At 50.1% G+C, this 17603-nt stretch overlaps 1 protein-coding gene across 1 annotated transcript in view; it reads left to right on the forward strand.

The window, feature by feature from the left end:
- The window catches only part of LOC104158999 (plexin-A2-like), a 151310-nt gene that overhangs the window by 37040 nt on the left and 96667 nt on the right, over positions 1-17603 (forward strand). Inside the window, 1 exon segment of the mRNA XM_009696789.1 lies at positions 14536-14670. Coding sequence (XP_009695091.1) covers positions 14536-14670 — 135 coding nt within the window.

Consider the following 17603-nt stretch of genomic DNA (forward strand, 5'->3'; position numbering starts at 1 on the left):
GGGGGGGGGGGGGGGGCACCAGCCGGCCCCCAACGAGCTGCCCACAGCTCCTCTCATCAGCTGGCGGCTCTCCACAGACCTTTAAGATGCCTTGCTTTGGGAAGGCATGGCCGATGGAGGGAAGAATTTGTGTTGGATCTAAGGCAAAGAGACCACAGACCCGTCAACACACAGGCTCATGTGTCGCTGGCATTTGATACTGGGGGTTTTGGCAGGAGGAATTTACCCAAAGCTGACTAAAAGCTGGAATAATTACTATGAGGCAGAAAAATGAAATACACCCGCATCGCTGTGACCACTGACAACCACAATGTGCAAACGTGATATCCCGTCTGGAATGCATTAGCCAAAGCGTCCCCATCCGTGTGTTTGACGCTGTGCAGAAAGGGTGGTCAGAAAGGGAAGGGGCGAGCAGCACATCGCCGGTTTTGGGGGGCTGTGAGTGCGACTCGGGAGGTGCCTGCAGGTTCCCACCGCCTGAGCCAGAGCAAAGAGGAGGGAGACGTGCGATTTCTAGCATTGCCTTTTGAAATGTGGTCACCAGGCGCCTGCGAGACACGGGCTCGCTGGCTGAAGGTCCTCTGGGAGGCATTTAAGCAGAAGGTCATTTGCCTGGCTTGAAGTGCTGTTCCCATGTAAAGGGAATGATGGCAAAGCACCAAACTGTGCCATATCATTGCTGCTTGCTTAAATCCATATTGATGTGTTGCCATCCAACCAGGAGGCTCTGTTTGCAGTCGATAGTTCATCTACAGTGCCTTCCGTGGAAAATAATGTGTGTTTGAAGGGAGGGAGAAAGAGGAATTGGCTTACCAATGCAATGCAAGCAAGCATCTGGGCTTGCTCTCCTTAGGGGCTTCTCTTTAAAAGGAGCTTTGAGTTGATAAATTTTCACTCATTTTTGTATAAAGAAATCTCCCTGGCTTTGATACAAAGGAGCAGCTTGCTCTGCTCGCTGCTGGTTTGTTTACAGACCATCGGTGTGATGAGGAGGGGAGAGAGGAGCAGTGCTGGGGAGACCAGAGCCTGGAGCCCAAACATGGGCAAAGCCAGGCACAACCCCCTGCCTTTCATCAGCCCGTGGCCTCTGTCAGAATTCAGAGTTAGAGCTGCAAAAACATACATGGTTGGCTCTCGCCTGCCACAGCATGTAAACAAGTATTCTGGAAGAATTCAGTCTGCAAAGCTGAAGCTGTGAAATGGTTTTCAGCTTTCTCCTTACAGAAGGCGGGCTGGTGGTTTTGCAGTCTCCCAGGCACAGAAATCTGGCCTCTACAGCAACGTTAACCAAAACTGGCAAAACCAAGACTAATGCCTTTTTCCAAAACCAACCAACCAAAACCACAAAACCTGTGTAATGTAGCCTAGGATGAGGCTTAAAATCCTCCTTAGAGACACCCCAACAAATACCTCCTAGAATATTACTGCTTTCAAATGCTGTATTTCAGGAGACTGTCTGATATTAAGTCCGAAGATAAAAGATGTAACTAGTTGAGAACTGGAGTAGTCGTAATTTCTGTCATAGGCGAGTTTTAGAAAGTCAACAGAAGTATTTGACAGTGGCTTAAGTAGTTCAGATCCTTTCCTTTTTGCTGGGGGATGGGTTAAATGGTTAAGCAAAGGTGTCTTCTAGCTGTGCTTTCTTGGTTTCCCTGCCTCCCCGTTGGCACGTACATCCATGTTCTTGATTCCTCTCCCATCTACTTCCACTTCCCAAATTTCTAACATTTTACTCTTAAAATTTTGCCTTCATGTATATGAATGGAAAAGAAAAATACCGCTGTAAACCATAAAGGCTTGGTAGCTGGGATGAGTTTTGACCTACACCGTAAAACTCCTTGTGAGCATTGCTATTGCCTCCAGCTCCGGCAGGTTGTGGTTGTGGTGCTGAGCATCGCTCACGAGGAGACTGTTTCTCCATCAGGGTCTTAATTGTGGCTGTGAGTTTAGGCAGTCGGGGGTAGTATAGTCTTAATAACTCGGTGGCAATCACTTGGGGATGCAGATGGGTTGGGGGGACCACTCCAAAATCAGCAGCTGGTGTGATTCTCGGGGAACTGGTTGGCTTGTTTTGTGACCAGCTCTTCAGGGACGTAACTGGAGCTTGGGGGAACAGCAGTTTCAGGGATATCAGGCCTATTGCAGTCATGAAACCACTTAGTACTGTTTAGGGAAGCAAGCCTATAAGGACAGCAGAGGGGGAGTTGTTTCAGTGTTAAATTACTGAACCACACACACAGTATTTGCCTAACCAGCTAGACCTGAATTGCTGTTCAAACAGTGCTTTTCTGCCTGACGTTGGCAATCAGGGAGCTAATTACACTGGATTAGGGTTTTTCTCTTAATTACATGAAAAATTTAGCGCGGCTGATGTTCATGAGGCTGCAGGGGATTAAGGCGGAAGCCATGTGTTTATCTACAGGTCAATTATGGAAGCGAAAGCGGTAATGTGATGTAGCTTTGTCTCTCCCATCCGTGGACCCCAGCCTGAGCCTATCTCATGATGTTGATTTTGGGCCACGGGCACGATAAGGGATTAGCTGTGCTGGCTGGTGTGTGAACAAAGGCAGGGGCCTGGGGGAAGAGCTGCCTCCATCCTTCCAGTGTGGTGTTTCACAGCTCTAGGGCAGATCTGCTCCACCTCATCCTGCAGAGGAAACTACAAGCAAAACCTTTGAGCATGAAATCAGGCAGGGGCTGGTTGGGTCCTGCTGGACTAAGGCCTTCAGAGTCGCTCTGCCGAGCGATGTGCTGCTCGTACACACCAAAACCATCTTCTGCAGTTCCAGCCCTTTAGTCGTGGCCCCACTTTCCCTCCCTCCCAGTTTGGGGATGTCTAACACTGCTGGTAGCCTTTCCCTGGGTCGCCCTGTGTTGTTACCACGGTGCTGTAGCTGCTCTTGTGTTCACGTGCCAATGGCATCCGTGGCCTCCAAGGAAGAGCTGTGGCATCAGCTGAAGTGACGCCGTGGTATGCCTCCAAGGACACCGTCTGCGTCAGGCAGCATGGCTGTGGGCACATCCACTCGCCTCTTCTGTGATTTTTCTTTTTTTTTTAATTTTTTTAATCATCGCGACTGAGGTGATGTGGGAAGCCCAGAGCTCCCTGCCCGCCGGTCCCTGGGTGGTGATGCCAGAACTGGGCTGGGGCTTTGCTCCGGGGGGCTGCAGCTCGCGACCGCTCTGCAGGGCTGCGTTACAGCATGCTCGCAGCACGGTTTGGAGCTGCAAAATATTTCAAGCGTTAAATGCAATTCCCGAGTACTGACTGCAGCACCATCCTGACCGCTTCAGAGATCACCGGCAGAGCACCAGGCTCCTTCAGGTTCCTCTCCTTCCCCAGCTGAATTTGACCTTTAACTCTGAATTTGGACATCTGAGGATCAAAGATTTGATCCATTCATCAGCTTCTTCCTTTTTCTTCCCCTCTAGCCTGGCGCACAGCAGGGTGGTTTACTCTGTCCCAGGCCTGCGGTGTGTGCCCGGCAGCTGCACCGACGCTCCTGAGACGGGGGCGGACAGGGATCGACGTGTGCGTGGAGCCCAGCGATCTCCCTGCTGTGTTCAGGGCAGTGTTCAGCAGCATTACATGTGTTGCATATACAGATTATTCGGAGCCAGTTCATCTGCTTATCTGCTGATTTATTCTGAGATGCTGGAAAGGGCACACGCTGAGGGCTTAGTGAGTTACAGTACAGAGATGGAAAAGGGGGGTTTTTGTTTTGGTTTGGGGGATTTTTTTTGGTTGGTGTTTTTTGGGGTTGTGGTTTGTTTTTTTTTTTTTTTTTAATCCTTGTTCTACCCCAGAACAGCATTTGGGAAGCAGCTTACAGGGGCAAAAACGGTCTTCCTCGGTGTGTGCCGTGAATGCTGAGAACGTGAGCCTCCGTCTGCTGGCAACTGGGAGATCACCAGCAGAGCAGATAGGAAAGCATCAGGAGAGATTCAGCTCCCATGGATTTATATGTGCCTGAATCCTATCAGGAGGCTTTAATGCTTCCGAAACAGGGCCCTGTATAAGCAAATGTCCTTGAGCAGGGTGCCAGCCCAGCTGTTTGTTGCATGTCTTGGTTCTGCGTCTTGCCTTCCCTGATGAAACCACGCCTGGTCCAGGTCCCGTATGGCCGGTGATGAACAAGACCCAAAGGCAGAGCCTGTATCCCGTGCTAGGTCGTTGAACACCGATGAGCCAAGCTGCCGCGGTGGGTGGGAAAGGGGAGAGAGCCGGGAGCTCTGTCGGCATGGCCGCTCGCCGGGAGCCGTGGGGCAGTGCCAGTTTGGCTGTGGCTCTGCCCGTCCTTAAGTGACCTCGCTTGCAAGGCTGTTCCTTCAGTAAAATTCAGCCTCCATAACAAACAGCATGGTCAGCCACCGGCTGGCGAGAGCTTCTGACTCCTTTGTGCTCTGGCCCGTTTCTTAACTAGAAAATACCCATTTCTGTCTGCACCTCTGCCTGCCCGCTGGGCATCTGCAGCCGTTGTAACCCAGGGCGGTGTGATGTTCCCCGCAGCTGGCCCGGGCCTGGGACAGAGCAGCAGGTGATGTGGGAGAGCCTCATTTCCTGGGATTTAAGCTAAGCTGTGTGCTCTGTAATGTTCTCACATCCTTTGCCCGAGCAAGGTTAGATCTGATCAGTAACACATGACTGGTTCTGCACGCACAAGTGAAACCAGAAATATGCCCGGGCTCCTTGTTCACCTGATCACTCCTGTCTGACCTAAACCATTGCAAGACCAGCAGGAAGGATTTCTCCGTGAGTTTGTAAAACCAAAAGATAACAAAATTTGTATTCTTTTATTTGCTTCTGGGTTTTGGCCTTTAGCGGCTCGCAGTTTGGCTTGTGTTGCAGCATTCCCGGGAGGTGCTGGGCAGGAAGTCGAAGTCATTTGAAACATATGACTTACATGATGTTTTTGAAAAGGAAAGAGAATAATATTTCCTGAGGAACTTTCTGGTTCCCACCTGATCAGCAGGAGAGGCAGGGTTTTCATGTGACAATTTTTGACAGTCGTTTAGTTTTTTCCTCCTTGGGGAGAGTCGCAAGTCACCGCTGCTCGTTTAGAGCAAACTCCACATTAGACAATCTTGTCTAAGTGGTTTTTTATTTCATTTTACATGGCTGCTGAAGGTCAACAAACCAAACTAAGCAAGACCAATCCCTTCAGCTGGGAAATGTACTGCTGTAGGAGGATGATCGTAGGGAGAGCTTGACACGGAGCAGTGGAGGGTTGTTCAGCCGGAGGGCCCAGGTGAGGTGTGGATGGGTAACACGGATACAGTGCTTTTGGGGGACTTTGGTGAAGAGCTGGTATGTGACAGGCAATTCTGGGCAGATACCCAGTACCTCTGTCGCCCTAAATAATACCAGCTCTGTGCTTCCTATTGTGTTTTCTGTCGGTCACAGAAGACTTAGGCTTAGCTCTCTGTCCCGTTTCCCTTCACTACGGCTATTGCTCACTCCCCCAAATGCTGCTCGCAGCTCCCTCCATCACCGACTGTGTCCTGCAGGCAGCAAACGACGAGGTGTGCCTCTCTCCTCTCCTTGCTCCTGAGTCCCTTCGGGCACCTGCTAACGCTGAGCCCAGCTGTGGGCTCAGGACAAGGAGGAGGAGAAGCCCAGGGCATGATCCGGGCGTTCGTAACACCCAGAGGGCTGAAGGGCAGAGCGGGATCAGCCTGTCCTCCTCTGCACAGCCAGGGCTCCGGTTGCACCTGGCTAACCCGGCTATGCATCCCGCTAAAGACTGCTGGTGCCGTGTAGAAGAGGATGCTTTAGGAAAAAAAAACCCTCTGCCTGTACCTGGAGCTGTGCTCCTCTTTGCTCGCCTACACTTTCATTTACTTCCCAGCTGTAAGGGAAGGAGCTGGATTAAAGCCGCACAAAGCAGGAGAAGAGGGGTAGGTCAAGGAAAGAACGGCAGAGGCTGAAGGAGCACATTGCGGAGAGGGTAGCATGCAGTGCCTTGTGATACAGCAACACCTACCTTGTTCCTTTCTCTTGGAGGCCAATACTTAGTCTCTTTGATGGTTTCCTTGCTCAGTGCCAAAATGTAAAGCCTGCAAGCAGCAAAGTGCTGCTAACTTAATGATTCCCATTTCCTAGAGAAGCACTGAGCCATCTCTTTAAAAATAATACAGGAATGTAAAGGGAGAAGGGTGCTTACTGCTGAACAAAAGGAAAGGGAAGTCATTGCACATTGTGGCTTTTTATTAGGGGACAAATTAGAAGTGAATAGGTTTTGTACCATGCTGCAGACATGCCCCGAGCTGTCCTCCTTCCAGGGAGTAAGTCCACGGGATGCTCTCGCGGGTTTCTGCCTTTAATGGGTTGTACTTTGATGCTGGTGGAAGGTGCAAGGCTGATAGCCCTGAACCCCCAGCAATTGTCTCTTTGCAACAAGCGCTCCAAAGAGCGAGCACTGCTCCTTTGCAGTGTTCCCTGCCTGGCAGCCTGATCCCTGGAGCCCTCCGAGTTAATAGTCTCTACCTCCTGCTTTTGAGTTGGGCCCTCTTCTACACTGGCTTTCCTGAATAGCAGAGGAGGCAATCTTTTTGGACACTTCATTCAATCATTTTTTTCATCTCACTGCTGTTCTTAGCTAAGCTAGGTCTGGTCTGGTCTGTGCCGTGCAAGTGGTCGCCTTGCAGTGTGGCTTTGCACCGATTCACCGGGGCGTGCTGAGCCTTCCCAAGGGCGCAGGGATGGGAGAGGGCTTCCCTCCTGATGGCAATCCACCCGAGCGCTGGGACCCAAGGAAAAGGCAATGTTGCTGATTTAAAGCACCATCTAAAGCAATACACCCTAGCCAGCCAGCCTACCCAAATTTGATTCTAATGAATCCATCCCCGGAAGAATGCTACTTAATTAATTAGCAGCTCATTTGCATGAGGTGGCACGTTATTAAAGTTCTGCTGCTGCAAGTAGGGCTGTGACAAGGTGTGAGCTGACAGCTTTTCAAATAAAAAGTCTTTTAAGGGAATGATCTTCCAAACTGGCAGCTTTGTTCTAAACGAGCCTCTCATGCAGTAATAAATTAAAGACATGGGGGCTGCTGATTAGTCTCTGCATGGTGCCTCTGTACCATCCTCCCTGTTTTATCTTGGAGGATCAGCTCTCCAGAAGGGTGGAGGGAGCCAAAAGATGGAAGAAGGAAATAAAGGTTTAGGGGAGAGAGAGAGAGAGAACATCTTCAGTGGCAATCTTCTGCTAAGGTTTTGTACTGGTGCCTGTTAGGAAGTCTGAGCTGCAGCTTCAAGCCAGCAATTGGCTTCTTTCACCTCCAGAAGCCAGCAGAAGACAGCAAGGGATTCCTCTCCCAAGCTCCTCTTCCCGCCTGTGAATGGGAAGGACTGTGTTCACAGAAGCTCTTCTCCCTGGGGCAGATCCGAGTGCCCGGCCTCCTGGGTGCACTCCCAAAGTGGCACCTTGCACGTTGGTGTCGCAACTGGTCATCCTTAGCCCGGGATGCGTGGGGTTGCGGAGCGGAGATCTTTGGTACAATTGCCTGTTGACTGTAGCTTGAGCTTTAGCACGGAAGAAAGGGTAGGTTTTTTTCTTTGTTTTGTTTTTTAAAACCTATCTTGCCTTCCCTGTCGATAGGTTCAAACCCTTTGAAATGGTTAAGTTGAAAGCACTCAGGTCTCTCTTCGGTTTAGTTGCACGTGCTGATTCTGGGCAGGCTTGAGATGTGGGAAGTGAGAGTTAATTTGGGTTGTTTGCTTGCTGGGTCAGCGTTTTTGTGCTTAGCAGCATATGTGGGTGCCAGTGCTGCAGACGAGAAGCCCCCCCCCGCGGAGCTGGCTGGGACCCTGGGGGGTTTCGCTGTGCTCTTCCCCAATTAGCCCAGCGGTGCCTCTGACTTGTGGCTCCTCTGGGGAGCTGCAGATTCCCAGGTTGTGACTTTGAACACTTAGCTAACATTTCCCAAGCAGGAGAGATGGGAAACGCATGTGGGTGTGAAAGGCACATGCACAGAGACATTTTTGACATGAGTATTGAATTCACAGAAACCTCAGATCTATAAATAATTTGGGTCTTGAAGCCTGATCAGAATAAACTCAGGCTCGAACACCTCCTGCCTCACCCCACACAGTGCGTGACCTGGCGTTACCTCCTGCTCCCCAGACCTGCGCCACGGGACGTGCTTCGCTCCCCCGTCCCCTTTTGATGGTACAAATGCAGAGATGTGGCTGCAGGAGGTGTTTGCAGATGCTGGAAACGAGGGGTCGTCTGAGCGGAGGGTACCAGCAATTTAATATGTCGGGAAGGGTGAGATCTGCGTGAGACAGGGACAGAGGACGTCTGTCTCCTTGCACCTGGAGCTTCCCTTAAGCTCAGGGAGGGGATGGAGGAGGAAAATGTCTCCAAAAAAGGGGATTAGGACTCAGAAAACATGAGCAGAGAAGGCGGTCTTGGCTTTGTGCTGCCTTGATGCTTTGTCTGTATTGTGCCCAGCAGCAGGAGGGAGAAGTTGGGATGCGAGGCTGGGTTTGCCTGGATGGGGCTTTCATGTCTCTTTGAAGTTCAAAAGGAAGGGTGGATGCGAACACCAGGACTGTGCAGAGCGGCATCGCCTGTGTGGCCCTCGCTGGAGGGGAGAGGGGAGCTGTGGGGAGGGTTTGGGTGCTTACACCAAAGTGCCAGCAACTTACCCGCCGCTCGACATTGTCTCTTGAGATTGAGTCTTCGAGCAGTGTCCAGGGGCAGCATGGGATGGGATGGGATGCTGATGGGATGCCACCGGGCTCCTTGTCGCTGGTCCCACTGGTTCCTTCCTTTCCCGGCGGGATCTGCTGCCCATCGCTGCGATGGCTGCGGCCGCCCTGCTCTAGGCCCCTCTCTGGCACTTTATAAAAGAAAGATCTCTGCCTGTGGAAATTTAAGGAGTGGTTGCGGTACTGCGGTAGGCAGCGCTTGAGGGAAAACCTTCTCGGTGGCAATGCAGCTCCAACGCCTGTGCGCTAGCAGGGCTCACTGTGACGAGCTTTTTACCAAACTGATTTTTCTCCCTAGCTGATCCTGTAGAGTTTTGTAAGGGCAACCCCAGTGGGGATTAGCGAGTGTATTTAATGTTTAGTCAGACAGTGTAATTCTGGAAAGGATGGATTTTCTCCTCCCTTGGAGACCAGATCGTTTGGTCTCGAGGAGCTGTTTTGCTACAAACCACTCAGCATGACAGCATCGTGACTTTCTGGAGGCTTTCCTGTGCTATCTTTGTGGTAAAAATAGAAGCGATGCCCACCATGACAGACATATTCTATCCCAATTTGGGAAAAATGCATAAAGTAAATGTGACAGGAGAGAAAGAGACTGGGATATGAGGGAACCTCCAGGTAATGAAGTTAATTGAATATGCTGATTTGAATTGAATGTGCATGTAAGGGTTGTCATTAACTTACTCATGGACATATCTATGATTTAAAGGAAAGATACTTAATGGGAATTACTGTTTCACCGTAATTTCAAGGGGGAGACTTCCCATGCATAGAGCAGTGAGCTAAATGACTCTCGCGGTGTTCCTGCCTGCAGAAGGTGTCTGCAGCGACAGCCAGGTCTTCGGGGCTGGGATGGAGACGCGGGGACGGATGCTACGGCTGCTAGCCAGCAGTTCAGGCAGGGTCCCGTGCATCTGCAGTAGCAGATTCAGATCCCAGATCTGCTAAGGTCTGGCTGTGTACGATCCTCAGCAAACCACTTGGATTCCCTGGGGTTTATTAATGACCTGCAAACGGCTCTGACCTAGCTCCCTCAGCACCAAGAGTTAACTGATGTTAGTGATGCCCTGAGGGAGGCTAAGGGGTACCTTACTCTCAGAAGGATTTCATACAGGGTCTGAAGGGCTCTTGGAAACTTGTTGTATAGCGATTTGCAATTTCTATTCTGGATTCTCCGCTCCTAAAGACAGAGGCAGACGTGAGGGGGACAGTAAAAATAGCAGGTCATCACGTGCATCTCACCTCCTTTTCAGTCTGGTGTGAATGTAGAATAACCTAGTTTAATTAAATTGGATTAGCAAAAATAAATCCTTTCTGCAAAGACTATTTGGCGGAGGCACACACAGAAAATCTGGACTGATATTTATGTATCTTGTCCTGTCTTTGGGGAGCTTTTGCATTGCTGAATCTCTTGCTTGTGGAAACTTCTTTTAGTAGCAGGTCTAGGTAGGAAAGACCCCACAAAACCACAGACAGAAAGAGGTAGGGAAAAAGACCATCTTAATTATACTCCAGCCTGATTCAGAAACCTGCTGCCAGTAAGTCTTTCTGCTAAATTTCCAGCACTGAAGCAAGAAATCCATCCTAGAGCTTTATGAGAAGCCTTAATGGGAAATGCCCAAGAGCTGAGATGTGCAGACATAAATGGCAAAAAAGTGGCAATTCTGCAAAGATGCACCGTGGCAGCGAAGGCTGCTCCGTGTTGTCTTTGGTTTCTGTTTCAGGCAGTAGATGCAGTAACGCCCCAGTGCGCGTTCCCAGAGCTGATACAGTTCTACTCGAAATGTCCATTTTGCACAAATGCAATGTTAGTTGATAGTGTTCACCCTGAAGGGCTAGTAATACTAGCATGAAAGGAGCAGTCCTAAGGCTCCAGGGTTGACTGGGCTTGTCACTTTGTCACCGTTACATACCAAGATAAGCATGTTCAGCGAGTGCATTGCGCCTCCTGACCCAGGACATCATTTCAGGAGCCCATCCGTGGCCTCCGTGGGCCTTTTCACATGGATGGGGACAGCCAGCAGCAAGGTACTTTGGGACCCATCTCCTATCAGATGCCTGCATACACAGGGAGAAGCTGAGTTCTTGAGGAGTTAACAGGTGGCCTTGCATCTCGGACCCAGGATGGGGTATCAGTCCCTTCGTGCATGGACTTATTCAGCTGTTTTTTCTGGCAGCAGGCATTTCGTCATGAGTCAGCCTCATTGAAACACTCATAATGCAAACGGACAGGTAATTTAATCGTGGAAAGTTCCTATAAAGAGATTCAATGTCTTCTAATGGGAGCCTGCTGTGGGGAACTGGAAGGGAATCCAGATGTATCTTAGCTCTGGCATAGGCTGGGCAAAACGCCTGAGAGAAACTTTAGTACAGTAAGTACGTTGGAGCTTCGTGTCATGTTAGATCCTTGAGTGGCTCATGCACGGGTGCTACACTGCAACATTTATGTGACACAGTATGGTATTTTGCTATTCTCTTAAGGTAATGCAGACCTTGTGCCTGCAGTCGGTGTTGTTGGGGGTATTAGACACACAAATCTGCGCGGTGCCTTTGCAGGGCTGCAGTTCCCTGAACTGAGTCCCGTTCTGCTCCGTCACGTAGGGCGTTTTGCTGGCCCCGTGTCCTCTGAGCCAGGGATGATAACTGGATTTTCAGGTTATGTCGTTAGGCACTTTTCAAGCTATATTTATAAACATCCCTCGAGTGATGGAGGAAAGCACTGCATCTGTCCCAAACGTCTTCTCTGATTCACGTCCAAGTGTGTGAGCCTGTGATCTGTCCTCCCAGTCTCTGCTGTCTCTCAGGTGGCTGAACACACCCTTGATCCTGGACACCTCTGGTTTCCATTGCACCGATGTGCTTCTCCCCATACCCGCCTGCTCCCCATTTCACCACGTTCCCACCCATTCCGACCTGCACCGCTTCCCTCTGCATCTTTCTCCTAAATCCTTCCCGTGCCCCATCATCGTGTCATGAGAGAGGAAAAACTGGTAGAGTTAGGGGGATGTAAAAAACGATGACCATGGGCAGCCCAGCCCCATCCCACTCCTCCCCTCTCCAGCATCGCGGTGCCCGGAGCCTGGGCTCGGGGATGAACCCAGACTTGTAGGGTTGGTTCGACGCCACTGTTCCAGTGATGGGTCAGTAGTTGTCTGGCACTGCAAGGGCACCCCTAAGGTAGGCAGAGGAATTATCTCTCTCCAGACGTCAACAAGAAGCTTCCTGCTGTGGAGATGATCCCTTTCTTCTTCCGCATTCACAGGAATCATCATTCTTCTCTGACATCATCATTTGTTGTCATGGAAACCAAACCCTCAGGAAGAGATGTAGTGGAGCATCCTGGTGGCAGTGGGTGCGTCTCTGGCGCTGTGCTCTGGGCTGGGGGGGGTCCCTGGGTGGGTGTAACACACGCCACAGCGTGGGGGACGGGAGAGCAGCGGGCTCTGCTCTCCTCTTGTCCTGTGGTCTCTGAGCAGCGTGGAGCCATCTCACCTTGACGGGCTCGGTGGGAGACCCCAGGCTGCTCCTCCTGCCTCTGAGGGCACCCAGCACCCTGCAAAGGGCTCCGACTCTGTCCCAGGCACAGCTCCAAGCACGTGTCCAGGCTGGAGGAGCCATCACGCACGTGGTGCTGTTTCCAGCCCACAGCCACAATTCCCAGTTGGAATTGGCCTGCACAAGGCTTGTCCAGTGGTATCTCTCTTTATTAGCCCTGTCTGACCTCATTACTAGAAAGAAGCTCAATTTAACGAGCTGCCGGTGCCCCGAGGGAACTCTGAAAAACAGTTGTTTTTCACAAAGGCTGCTGATCCTTCATGTCCAGTGTTTCCATTCCCGTTTGGCCATTAATCAGGTGTTTGCATGGAAGCGGCTGTGTGTCCCTGACAGCCCAGTGTCCCTGCTATTTATCCTCAGGTGATTTTGCAGCCTTGTCCCTGTGTTCGTGACACAGGCTGGCGTGGGGGATGGCAGCGGTGTCTGCATGGGCAGTGGGTCGCCCGGGTTTGCAACACCCAGCAAGGCAGTGGTCTCATACTGGTCTCAACCTGCCTCTAGTTTTTCATGAAGTCAGTGAGGTATCCTTATTCTCACAGGTGCAACTAAAGCAGGATTTGACCTTCTGCCTTTTTTTGAATTTTCCTTTCTGGAAGTTCAGGGCTTTTGAGCCAGGCTTGGGCTGCCTGCTGAATCCTGCCAGAGGCTCCCTGTGTCTGGCTGTGGGTGTTAATCCAGACCACTCAGATTCACCCCTGATGTTCTTTTGTATCATTCAAAACTCAGAAGATAAGGAGAAAAGAGAGAAATCCAGAAAATAAATGTGTTTGTGTACCCAACGTCTTTACATGGCAGGAGGCATCAGGGCTCTTTCCAAGAAGAGGATTTATTTGGAGGAGGGTGCAGGGAAGCTTTGCTCTATGAGTGTGATGATATCCTTGTATTTCCAGCTGGGGTGGCACATTTCTCAGATAAATCTTACGATGCTTAACAACCTGCTCTCTTACCTCCTGGGGACATGAACCAGAAAAAGTAGACATCCTGCTATGCTGCTCCATCCTGCCTCATCTGAAGGCTTAGACTTGTCCAAAGCCGGTTCTTCGTGCCTCTTCCTCCGTACCGCAGCCAGGCAGGGAGTAATTGAGCAGCAAAACGGGATGCGGCAAGACAGCTCGGCATGAGGCTGCAGCAGATGGCATCTCTGTGATAAGAGGTTTTTCCAGGGACGGGCAGTCCCCCGTGCATCCCTCTCCTCGCAGGGCAGCGTGCACGAGCTGCGGACACCCCTCCTGTCGAGCGCGGTCCTGGCCCCCCTCGAACAGCATCACTGTCGCTGTGAGCCATGGGGCCGGCAGCGGCTCCACCAAGCCCTTGGCTCCCCCGACTGCTCTCGTCTCCCTGCCTGACAGCTGCCAGTGTTTTCAGCTATGTAGACACCATGTTGCAATCAAATGGCTATCCAAATATGCAAATCCTGGTAGGAAAGACAATGTAAATTGTTTGTTTATCCTCCTCCCTTCCCCTTGCACAGCCCCCAAGGCCATAAATTATTAACTTTTGGAAGTGGTGGCGTATCCTCAACAGCAGCCGCTCCTGGCAGGGACGGGATTTGTCACAGCTTGGGCAGGTTTTCCTGCAGGAGCGGGGACTTGTCTGTTGGTGGGCTGGATGGGTACTGGGAGCCCAGCAAACTGAACAGGCTGTGTGGCCACCGTGTTAGTTCTCGGCTCACTCAGCAGTACGGGCTGCACTGGTTTTACCTTGCTGAATCTCACAAATTTGAAAGTAATGGGATGGCAGCAGCATCTCCAAAGTTTTAGGCAGAGACGGTATTGTAGGAGGCTTCTGTGGCAGCAAGAGGTGATGGAGATTGTCCGAGTCTCATTCTTTATGTGTCTGGAGAAGAAAAAAAAAATCTCTGTTGTATCTTGGCCTTGTTGTGCTGCATGTGGAGTCCTGTGGTCTTCCTTCAGGCTTATTTTAGAGAGAATCTAAAAAGTTTACAGTCTTCGTTACTCTTGAATGCCTATGGTCAGTCACAGCATGCTGGCAGTTTGTGTACTCCCCTTGCAACCAAAAAACTTCTCGTTCTTTCTCGTGGATTGGGGGAATCACATCAATTTCAGTGGAGAAGAAGCCTTTGCTTTAATTCCTGCGCCCGCATGTTGCTTGCTAGCTCTTTGCTCTGTCTCCAGGTTGTGAGCTGAGATTTTGAATTAGATTCCTTCTCCTACCTCGTTCTCCTCCCCTCACTGCCCCACCCCCAAACTAAAATTAGATTTTGGCCGCTATGAAATCACCTGTAACTGTTTGTGCTTCTTCCAGATCCGAGCAGATGGTCCTCCCCATGGTGGAATTCAGTATGAAATGGTGACAGTTTTCAAGGACGGGAGCCCAGTCCTTCGAGACATGGCCTTCTCCATTGATCAGAAGTATCTGTACGTCATGTCGGAGCGACAGGTAAGGCATCTGCTTCCATACCTCCGTGGTTGTGGCTTCCTTCCATAAGGAGTGTGGTGTCGGAGCACGTGGAGCTGAGGTTGTGTGTTGAGCCCCATGGTGCAGGGATCGGTACGGGTAGATGGAGCAGTAGCAGAAGCTCAGTCTTGTTTCTGACCAGAGTTTGTCATCAGCGTGCAGGGCAGAGAGCTGTGCCCACTTATTCTTGTCTGCAAGTGTCGGGAACTGAGCTGAGCTGCTGTGGAGGAACTGTGGTTTGGGGCTCTGAACCATCCCTGCCCAGACAACGAGATCCTGAGCCACAAGCATATTACAGCTTCACTCCCTGCAGCGAGGCTGGCAGGATGTGGTTTTGCATAGCTTTGTCTAAGCATCCTTTATGATGGCTTTATTTACTTATTTATTCATTTACCGATATATTTTAAGTGGTTGCAAACGAATGATGCTAGTGCACAGAGGTGGGACCAAGCGCAGTGTGGGTATGTGCTCTGCAGGCAACGTTAACACTGAGTCTGTGCTGTACCGTCCGTTGCTGTGCCAGTTCTGCTCCCACCCTGAGGTGGTGCCCACCCCGGACCCAAAAAGCACGGCCAAAATGGTTATAATGGGCATCTATGGCTGATGGTCCATGGGAGTCTGTTGCGTAGGTGGGGCAGCACAATGTAAATCATCTGGGACCTTCTGTTCTCTTCCAAGATAAGAAAACACACGAAGTCCCCACCATTAAGCCAGACTTCTGGGTTCACTGGCTCAATGGTTGAGCGTTTTTACTGGCTATTATATTACTCACCACTGTGTAATTCAGAATAATAGAGCTGGTGCCTCGTGGGTGGTGGAGACAGGAGAAGGGTTGCATCTGAAGATGTCTGGATGCTATTAAATTGTTCTGTGTTGAGTTAACCCTCTGGTCACTAACAGCTTTCCACGTCTGCTGGTAAACAAATCTCTGTCCTCCCTCCCGCCTGCTCCGGGAGAGATGCTGCGGAGAGGTATCAGCGCGAAGTTCTCGGAGATCTGCGGATGGAGGGAGAGAGCGAGCAGCTACCATAACAGCTTGCCTTGCACTAGGGAGCTTACAGCTCCTCCCAAAGCAGCACAACTGTTTTGCTAACCTGTAGCAAAACAAAATAATTGGCAAATACTTAGCTTGGCTATAAAGTTATTTAAAGCCACGGAATAAATACTTCTGAAGAGTGCAAAGTCTTCTTCCTGCTAAAAGACTTAACTGTGAATGAATCCCTGTGGTTAAAGAAGGCATTATATGCTTGTTATAGCAACTCAGTGATAGGAACTGCCATGAACAGCCACAAATTTAGGATCCCATTCCAGCGTGGACTTGGATTAGATGGTAATAATAAGGATCTGTGCAAATTTTGAAATTGAATTATTTCATTAAAATGTTACTGCTGTGGTCATCTCCTCCAGGAGCCATGTGCTCCTCGCGCTCTCGCCAGGGAAGAAACAGTCCAGCTTGTATCTCAAACAGTTGAGGAACTGTTTTACTTAGGAGGAAAATCCAGTGGGAATGCCTCCAACTCATCTTTTATGAGGCGAGAGCCTCTTAATATTCATCAAAGTGCTAATTTGCTTAATTGTGAAACAAAAAGATGTGAAGGGAATTAGCAAATAATAGAATATTCCTGGAACATTAATTCCTTTTCCAACTACAGCTCTGGCAAAGCACTGGCCTTGGGGGAGAATCCAGGAGCGGAGGGATGCCGTCCCTCCTTCTTTTGCAGGACTCGCTGTAGGGTTTGCCTTTTGCCCTTGTGGAGATGCGTGCTTTGAGTTCAGAAGTCCCGGCATGCCGTTACATATGGATTTTGTCAGCTCCTGTGACCCCGCTGCCCTAATCCTGGCAACGTGATAGTTCAGCAAAGTGGAGGGGAGAATATATTTTTTCCTGAGCGCTATATAAAGGAGCCTGATGGTTGAAAAGGGGTCAGTACTGAGAGAAGGAGCAAGGTCCACCAGCTTCAGAGGGCTGAGGCTGTAAATGGTGGGAAGTGCCCTCAGAAGTGCTGAGAATATACGGTAAGAAAGTCTTCTGAAGTCTTGAAATCTGGAACAAAATGAAATTCTGCCACAGTAAAATGACATAGAGAGCAGCTGTTCCTAGCGTTGGTGTGCTGCATGTTAACGTACTGGGGGAGGATTGTCCAGAGCCTGTGATTTTAAGTATCTGCTGAGAAAGAAACAGGATACATGCCTGTGTCAAAACACGTCTTTCAAAAAAATGGTTTGTTTTTTGTGTGGAATTCAGCTAAGTGTGCTCCCCAATACTGATCGGTAGCAGGTCTTGAGCTCTTGTGGCTGTGGTGCTAGGTACAGACCAGCGGTGGGACGCGATGCTCTGTGTTGGACTGTGATTGCGCTGAATAAACTGGGATGTGTGGATGCTTCCCAACAAAGAGTAGATGTAACATTTCGGTATGAAGCCCGTCTTCCTTCTGTGCCTGCAGCAGCTAGGATCAGCTTTATGCTCAGATGCACCGGGGAAAGTAGTCGCTTCATCCTAAAATCTGGAGTTGTGGTTGTAGGCACAGTCCTTCCCCACTCCTCCTGGCTCCTGTCCCAGCCCCGTCTGTGCCTCGCTCCAATTTATCCGCAGTCCTGTTGAGCTCTCCGTGAGCCTTTCATGTTTCGTTGCCAACTTCTTCCAAAGCAGAATATTTGACATTTGATTTCACTCCCACAAAGCACAGAAGCAACAGTTGCACAACCCAGTCTGGGGGAGAGAAGGATAAAGAAATTTTGCTTCCAGCCACTTATTCTGAGTTCTTTAACCACATGATTTAAGGGTGCTTACTGGGAGCTTTTATAGGCTCTCTTCTCTCTGCACCTGGTTTCAAATAGCTCTTACGGCAAAAGAGAAACGATTCTGACCCTGACTATTTAAAGCAGAAATTCATTTCTCAGCATTGCTCTAGCAA

The sequence above is a fragment of the Cariama cristata genome, unplaced genomic scaffold, assembly GCF_000690535.1.
Source record: "Cariama cristata isolate BGI_N322 unplaced genomic scaffold, ASM69053v1 scaffold2243, whole genome shotgun sequence".
Classification (NCBI taxonomy): domain Eukaryota; kingdom Metazoa; phylum Chordata; class Aves; order Cariamiformes; family Cariamidae; genus Cariama; species Cariama cristata.